Source organism: Phyllobates terribilis, unplaced genomic scaffold (genome assembly GCF_046119375.1).
Source record: "Phyllobates terribilis strain yellow unplaced genomic scaffold, ASM4611937v1 Scaffold_1__5_contigs__length_1240528914, whole genome shotgun sequence".
In the NCBI taxonomy this organism is placed as follows: domain Eukaryota; kingdom Metazoa; phylum Chordata; class Amphibia; order Anura; family Dendrobatidae; genus Phyllobates; species Phyllobates terribilis.
In genome coordinates, this window is record NW_027362761.1 from 257,661,145 (window position 1) to 257,670,246 (window position 9,102).

Consider the following 9,102-nt stretch of genomic DNA (forward strand, 5'->3'; position numbering starts at 1 on the left):
ATCTCACGGCTCCACTCCGCCAACGTCTCTCGCTGCACCCGGGCCATCCTCCTTGCGAGGCCCTCCAGAGCGGTCTGTGCACACTCCCGGTCTCGGGGAAGCTGTGCTAGGACCTCCACTAGGCCTAGTGGGGTCGTTGTTTCCAGCAGGCTCCTGACCAACGGGTCGGTGCTGCTCTGCTCTCCTTCAGTTGTCTCCAGCAGGCTCCTGACCAACGGGCCGGTGCTGCTCTGCTCTCCCTCTTCTGTTGTCTCCAGCAGGCTCCTGGCCAGCGGGCCGGTGCTGCTCTGCTTTCTCGCCATCTCCGGGTAAGCTCCTCCGAAACTCTTCTCCAGGCTTCTTGCCTCCGGGTGCGCTCGCTCCAGACTGCTCCAAGCGACACCCATCTTTGTTCTCTCCTTCTCAGTCCTCCCACTTCGAGGGCGGTCCCGGGGCCACTTGGTGATTGTCAGCTCCAGGGGCAGTTCTTTCACGCTGACAGACACCTCTAGCATCACAGTCTCTGTTGGTGGGGGCGGTTTCCACTTTTGGCGCCATTTTCGGTCCTGGCCCACGATGGGAGGTGGCCTCTTGCCATCCTCTGGCACGCCCATAATGGCGTCCGCTCTGACAAGGCGGGAAACCTTTGGAAATGGCGGGAATCGTCTCCCAGTGGCGGGAAACTCTGCAGATGGCGGGAAAAAGCTGTTAATGGCGGACAACCGGCGGGAATCGACCTGTGATGGAGTCCGATGGCGGGGACCCTCCGGAACCGGCAGGAGACTTCTTTTTGAGGTAAACTTGTTCTTTTCTTCAGGCACGCAGTACCCGGTTGTTGTGGGCACGTAATCCTGCCGACTACGCCAAAATTGACGCGCCCCCTGGGCCATATTCTTTAGTGGGAATATCCGGAGCCGGATCAGTTGGGAGTTGTAGTCTTCCGAGTGGCTGTGACCCGGTCCGTGCCCAGGGTGTCAAACTCAGTTGTATGTGGCAGTCCTACAGATGTTATTAAGTTCTTTATTGTCGACTACGCCACCCGTTGTATTGCGGTCACTATGGCCGCCGCTGCAGCAGGGTCCGCTGAGGCTGATGGTGTAGGTGCAGCTTTTGGTAGTATAACCCCCAACGGGTGGGGTATAGCCTCAGGGGGTCAGGTGCAGAGGATGGGGGTTGTGGTGGTGCAGCATAGATGTTAAAGGAAGACAGAGTCGGGTTGTGCAGTTTAGGGTATTTACTCACTGCTGATGTTCCGGTCACTCCAGCTTCAAGTGACCTCCCGAGCCGTGCTGCATCCACCAGGTCCTGGATCCAGCCAACCCCCAAGCGAGTCCGGAGCGTGACCCTGAGCTCTCCTTCTGTCCTTTCTCTGGCCGTCCCCACTATTGATCCACCCAGGTCCAGCTCCCTCGGGCCTTCTGTTGGGAGACCCTTGGCCTTGGGTTCCCTGACCCTCCACGTGGTATGCCTTCGGGGTGGATGTGGTGGGTGGCCGTGGCAGACGCTGCCCACGGCCTCCGGTCTCTGGCTAGGGTGTGTTTTTGCCCCCACCAGCTTGGGTTCCGGTACCCTAATGCCAACTCTTCACCCGATGATGGACTTTGGGTTCTCAGAGTCCTTTTCTTTCACCCCCTCTGGGTCTTTCTTCCTTTCTCCTCTCTCTCTCTCTCTGGGGCTGCTCTGCTCCTCTTCCTGACTCTGACAGACTGACCCTGTTCTTTGATGGTGCCCACCTTATATACACCCTCTATGTGTGAGCTCAGGTGACCAGCACCCAATGAGCTCCTATCTTTACCCAGGCTGCTCCCCCTATCTGCCCCTACACTACTTGGGATGTACCACCCCCCTCCCACTCCAGCCAGGAACAGACTCGGTCGTACCTGCACATTTCTAAGTGGGAGTACCGTCGGTCTGCTCCTCGGAAATGGGATGTGTGTAGTGCATGCAGCCTACCGAGCTCAGGTCCACACTCCATCCTTACCCGGGAGTGGAATATCACACCTCTGGGTTGAGGTGCAATACCCCTGTAGCAGCCGAATCCTCAGGGTGCTACATGAACACAAGGAGGAAAAGGTGTAAAAAAAACAACAAACATTTATCAAAAGACAGCATACGCACTTGAGAAGCTTTTACGTTTGCTGTCTTTTAATAAATAATCATTGTTTTCCTACACCTTCTCATCCTTATCTTTATCGTGATAGTGAGCACCACAAGTTTTTAGTTTTATTTTTTTTTACCTTGCAATTGTTTTATTGAGCCGTTCTGTCAGCTTCAGCTGGTGGAGCAGCAATCTATATGAGGAATACTACTACTCTCATGAAAGTTGTGCCTGACCTGCACAAGTCCACCTGGTGAGTAAATTCCATTTTCTCTTTCCTGTTTCTTATCACCATGACTTCACTTTGGAGTGCCCCTTTTTTGTCTTAATTTTACCACATAATGTACTGGAAAACAGGAAAAAATATTCAAGTGGAGAGAAATTGTGACAAAAACACAATTCTGACATTGTTTTTTGGGAATTGTTTTTAAGGGGTATATTTTGTGGTTAAAATTACCTTGCAATATGATTTTGCTCATCAGTACGATTATGTTGATATCAAACATGTCCAGTGTTTTTAATATTTTGTGAAGAAAAAAAATACAAGTTTTTTTTAAAAAATTGGTGGGGGGGGTGTATCACCATTTTCTGAGACCTGTAATGTTTTCTTTTTTCGGTCGATGAAGCTGTGTGTTGGGTTATTTTTTAAAGTGCAATACAATGGGATAAATATGAAATTTTGATCGTATGTTACAACATTTTTGTGGTATTGCAGAGACCAAAAAAACTTAATTTTGGTGGTTTTGAATTTTTTCCATTTACAGTGTTTACCAATCAAAATAATCATTTTTATATCCTTATTATTGAGACATTTCTGAAGGCGGCGATACCAGACGTGTATATTTTTAATTTTCTTTATTACCTTTATATTTATTCTACTTTTCACTGTACTTGTTAGTCCCCTTAGGTGACTTGAACTTCCGATCATCTGATCGCTTGTGACATACTGTGTTAGGGCTTGTTGCTGCTGCCACAGTCGGTGCAACATGCGCAGAGTTCAATTACACCATGGCGCAACATCGCATATCAACCGGTTAACTGGTAGGCCGAAAGATCTTTATAGCAATGCAAGTCGATGACCCACGGGTTGCGAATGGCGGAAGTGAGCACACAGCGATCATGGTTTTTACAGCAGAGCATCCAGGCCAAGATAGTGGTGGAGAAATTGCTGTACCATCAGGTTGAGGATGTGAGCCATGTAAGGCACATGTGTGAGGTTGCCCCAGAGTATGGCCGCCTTCAGGTTCAGTGGAGTCAGCCATTGCTCAAACTCGGCCTGCATAGCTGTCCACAACTCTTGAGCTGTGTGACTGTGATCATTAAGGCATATTAATTTAAACACTACCTGATTGCAAGTGAGCCCTTGTTGCGCAGTATGGAGGTGTTGGGGATTCTCTCTGCACTTTTGGAACGCATGTCTCATTAAGGGAAAGGTGGAGGGCATAAGTGGAGGCCCCAGAGGAGGTGAAGGAGACAGAAGCAGTGGAGGAAGTGTTAGACACAGAGGTTTGCCACGCAAGCCTTGGGGATTTCAAGACTAGGTGTATAGTGGTTTAGTTCTTCATCCCCTGGTATGTAGTGGTTTAGTTCTCCAACCCTAGCTGTTTAGTACTTTCGTTCTTCAACCCCTGTTGTCTATTAATTTAGTTCTCCATCTTCTGGTGTTTAGTAGTTTAGTTCTCCAAACCCTGTTGTCTAATAGTTTAGTTCTCCATCTTGAACCCTATTTGTTTAGTAGTTTACTTTTCAATACCCTGTTGTCTAGTACTTTAGTTATCCATCTTCTGATGTGTAGTGGTTTAGTTCTCCATCCCCAAGCGCCCTGCAAGCTTTGTGGATTCCAAGACTTGTGGAGCAGCCCATTCCTCACCCATCCCTTGTAGATTGTGAGCCCTCATGGGCAGGGTCCTCTCTCCTTCTGTACCAGTCGGTGACTCTTTTTTTGTTCAAAATTATTATACTTGTTGTTTGCTATGTATACCCCTTTTCACATGTAAAACTCCATGGAATAAGTGGCGCTATAATAATAATAAATAATAATAATAATTATACTATTTGACTGTGGGTCAATTAATGCCACTTGTCCTGGTGTCTGCCCCTATTTGAGCTATTTTGGCAGCTTTTGGGCCACTTTGAAGATGTTGTGTATGAGTTTGGTTATGCTTCCCATTATTGAATGCAATAGGATTCACATATGTTAGACGAACTGTTCGGCGAACAAATAGAGCAAATAGTTCGCCGATCTGAAATGAATCCAACCTTTAAAGGTTCGCTCATCTCTAGTGTGGAGCAGCTGGGTCAAGAATTGAAGAGAGGAATGATTTCTGCATGGACAAGACACTTACTGTTTCTAGATAATGCAGAGAAAAGAGAACAAGTAGCTGAGTAGAAAGGCAAAATTAGCAATTGTAAGTGCACAGTGCTATATAATATGATGATTGCAATATAGTAAGAGGATGAAAACTTTTATGGGAGTGCTTCTTTAATGCCACTGTCAGAGTTTGACAGTGGCATTTAACCGATTGAAATAGGAACAGAGAAAACACTGTGGTACCCACCCCGTGGCTAAAAAGATATTCCTTTATTACATACCGGGACAGACAAAAAAAAGAGCGACGGCCATTTCATCCTGCCAAGAGCTTCATCCAGGCTCTATTATCAGCTCCACCCAACCCCCATTATACCCTGTTTTGCCAGGTGGATGGAGACATATAAAAGCAATTACATAGTAACACACAATTTACATAAATAAATAAGCTCTCTTTCGGGGGATTGAATCCCAGCTTCCCACATGGCAGGTTGGGAAACTCTCCGCTAAACTAACAGAAATCACAAATGTATTACAAATATAATGTTTTCGTGTAGTTTTTAGAAAGGGACTTGGATTGTTTCTATCATTTAACCCTAATGGTCCTAAAGCTTCCATTCTTAGAATTAGTTTTGCTTTGTTTCATAATAATAAAATATGTCTATCTCCCCAGATGGTAGGGGCTATCATAGGAATCCATTGGCGACCAGCTATCATGTCATGGGCGCCCTCCATGCCAGCATGTTGTTAATGACACTGTCAGAGTTTGATAGATTGTATCACCCACAATTGTTAGAGGCAGGTCCTGGCGCTAGCACACAGCCATTTCCTGCTGGGTATGGGTCGAGCTCATCCTGTGAGCCCGCTCCCTACACTTGCTGCCAACTTGCGCCGGCGCATGTCGTGAAAGTGTGAAACAGTAAGTCTTTTTTTATTTTTCCTCTTTCATACCTTGGCAGGTTGTTATTTTATGTGGGGAATTTTTTTTATATTTTTGTTGCCGTTTGGGACTACATTTGAATATATAAAAAACAAGAGGAACACACTTCGCAATAAAGTCCAATTGATCAATAAAAAAATAGTGTTTTATTAATTCTCATAAGAAAGGGGATAGATAAACACAAGGGTAAATAAAAACATTGTGGTAGAGGGGCACCAGAGAGGAGTGTGATTTACAATGATTGACAAAATATGCAAAATAAAGCCATAAAATACAAAATAAAGACATAGAATGTCAAGTATCCATCAATGTAAGCTGCTCTATAATAAATGCAAAGATTAATTGAATGTATTATTTACTAAAGTGCAAGTGCCTAGGAGCGTATCAAAACAACACTATGAACTATATGGTCTCGTCTATATGTTAATGCCAATGGCCAAATCACATAGAATAGTGTTAGATTTAAATAGACACAAGAAAAGTGTGTACCAATGAAGCTCCAAAGAGAGATATTATAAACAGGCAGGTCACTATTCCATACTTTGGGACCAGTAATCATGTCACAGAGTGACAAATATCTGAAAGACCCCAAACTGGTAGCCAAAACTTTGATGTATGTAACAAATAACAAATACTCATGTACACTATAGATGCTAGCACACTCCTCAATTGTGCACACCCCGACGTGCGTTTCGTCATAGCTGCTTTCATCAGGGGGTGTTTTCTATTTAATGTTTACTTCTTTGGTCCATAATATTGTTACATTGGTCCGCTACTGGGTTGAGATATAAGATTTTTTGATACATTATACACCCACTTATTCTCTTGCCGTTTTTACTATTTAAATATATAAGTATGATATTTTACACTGAAACTTGGTTTTGACATTACCTAATAGGCCATCATATCTAGCATATTTCAAGACTATTTATTGGCCTTCGATTTCAATATCAATCATTGGAACCCTGTGATCGGGTCTGGGTGGTGTAATGAGGTGAATGAGGGAGTTCGCTCCTTCTCTCAACAATCTGACCATCTGAATGCAATGTTTCCTATTGACCAAAACTTCTAGAGGGTTTAACATTTGCACTAACACAGACTTTTGTGGCAGGAGCTTGGCTGTCATTTAAGCTGAGCTCCTGTAGTGACCTCAATACTTGACACAGTTCATGCGCCCAACTAAAATTACCAGAACTACCCAATTCATTAATTTCCAGGAAGACCTTCCTGTACAGGAATTGCTGGTACATCTTAAATTGGGAACTGGTTAAAGTTGTGATATGACTTCATAAAAAACAACCAAATCATAGCTAGGTCACAAACAACTTTTGCACACTGCTTATATTGCGGAAGAGTAATAGTAAACCATATGTGCAGTGTTATGAAAAATCCAGTAAGATTTATGGATTTTTTGCAAAAGTCATGTAATGGTTGCATTTTGTCTTAAGGCACAATGAAATTATACTGACAATTATTAGATGCCACGTTGCATTACAAAATAGCAATCTTTATGTTACATGACCAAAGTGTAGCCATACTCTAATGATATGTTTGACTGATGTGTCTGTCAAATAATCAGATAAAATGAAAAGTTGCACCTTATGGTATAGAACGCACTTGTTTAATGATATCATGCACAGCATTTTGTACTTGATCATTCCTCAGAGTAAAGATGAAAGGATTGATAACTGGAATAATAAAACTCATCATAGCACTCACTACCTTATTGACCTCCAACGAGTGACCATGTCTTGGAGTGACATACATAAATATGCTACATGCATAAGCAATAATCATGATTGTGAAATGTGATGTACAAGTGGAGAAAGTTTTTTTCCGTCCAGTTACTGATGGAATGCGAAGCACAGTCATTAGAATGAAGGTATATGTGATCGTAACAAAGATCAAAGAACCTATAATCACTAATGAAAAAAGGCAAAAGTCAATCATCTGAAGTAGAATTGTGTCTGCACAAACCAGTTGAATCAATGGCACTGAATCACAGAAAAAGTGATTAATTATATTTGGGCCACAATAGGGCAATTGAGCTTTGAAAATTGATGGTATGCTAACAGATAGAAATCCACCTAACCAAGAAAGAGCTACTAAAAGACCACATCTAAATCTCCTCATAATTATGATGTAGTGAAGAGGATTACAAACTGCTATATACCGGTCATAAGACATCATAGCAATAAGTATCAAATCTGCAGTCCCCAGAACAAAAAAACAATAGCTTTGTACCATACAGCCTGCATATGAGATGCTCTTCCTTTTAGACAATAAGTGAATTAGAACTTTTGGTGTAATGATGCAAGAAAGGAACATTTCCATGAAGGCATAGTTGGCAAGGAAAAAATACATAGGAGTATGAAGTCGACTGCTTCTCCAAACTAGCAATATGATGAGACAATTCCCAAATATAGTGACAATGTACAGAAAAAGTAAAAAACAAAATAGCAGTATCTCAAATTCCAGCTTGTCTGGAAATCCCACTAAAATAAACTCCGATACCTGAGAATAGTTACTTTTCAAATTGAAATTTTGTTCATGCTTTCTTATTTCCAGGTCAGATGTTTCTGGTTGAACAAAATACATTCCCAAAGAGATAAGTGTGGAAATGTTTACTCTATTATTTACAAATTTTAATATATGGATGTGTGCCAAATGGCAAACTACACTTTAATGGTATGTGCACACGTTAAATACAGTGGGTACGGAAAGTATTCAGACCCCTTTAAATTTTTCACTCTTTGTTTCATTGCAGCCATTTGGTAAATTCTAAAAAGTTCATTTTTTTCTCATTAAGCGGTTTAGGACCGCCCACTGTACATAAACGTCGGCGCAGCCCGGGCTCTGTGCAGCGCCGACGTTTAAAAACGGTGGGTGGTCCTGCAGCGCTCAGGACCCCCAGGGTCCTGCTAGCGCTGCGGTACCGGTTCAGAGCGATAGCTCTGACATGTGGCATCATGGGGACCTGAATGGATCAGGTCCCCATGATGTTAACCTGTTCCTATCTTCTAGATGCCGCGATCCATAGCGATCGCGGCATTTAAAAGATAGTAACAGCTGGTGGTCGGCGATCGGGACCCCCCACATACCTCAGGAGCGGCGGGGATCCCGGTGCTGTGACCTCTGACATCATCGAGACCTGATTGGCTCAGGTCTCGATGATGTCAGCGTCACACCAGCCAATCAGAGAGATCACCAGGGAAGTTTGTTTTAGCAACAAACTTTCCCGGGCGATCTGCCTGATAAATACACTGTTTCTCCTCCGATCTCAGTGAGAGAGCAGAGGAGAAACAGTGTGACAAGAGCTGTGTCAGCCTTGCCACTGTGAAAGTAAAAAAAAAAAAATTAAAAAGAAAGTAAGAGTTAGGGTTAGTCAGTCCTGTCAGATCTATCAGTCAGTCAGTCCTGTCAGATCTATCAGTCAGTCAGTCCTGTCAGATCAGTCAGTCAGTCAGTCCTGTCAGATCAGTCAGTCAGTCAGTCCTGTCAGATCAGTCAGTCCTGTCAGATCTGTCAGTCAGTCAGTCAGTCCTGTCAGATCAGTCAGTCCTGTCAGATCAGTCCTGTCAGATCTGTCAGTCAGTCAGTCCTGTCAGATCAGTCAGTCAGTCCTGTCAGATCAGTCAGTCAGTCCTGTCAGATCAGTCAGTCCTGTCAGGTCAGTCAGTCCTGTCAGATCAGTCCGTCCTGTCAGGTCAGTCAGTCCTGTCAGATCAGTCCGGTCAGTCCAGTCCGGTCAGTCCAGTCCGGTCAGTCCCGTCCGGT

The 9,102-nt window shown here is 43.9% G+C and overlaps 1 protein-coding gene across 1 annotated transcript; it reads right to left on the minus strand.

The window, feature by feature from the left end:
• Positions 1 to 6,924: 6,924 nt before the first annotated feature.
• On the minus strand, positions 6,925 to 7,923 carry LOC141257425 (olfactory receptor 6M1-like). The gene has a single exon (XM_073671978.1). The coding sequence runs from the start codon at positions 7,921 to 7,923 to the stop codon at positions 6,925 to 6,927; it is 999 nt and encodes a 332-aa protein (XP_073528079.1).
• Between the last annotated feature and the right edge of the window lie 1,179 nt (positions 7,924 to 9,102).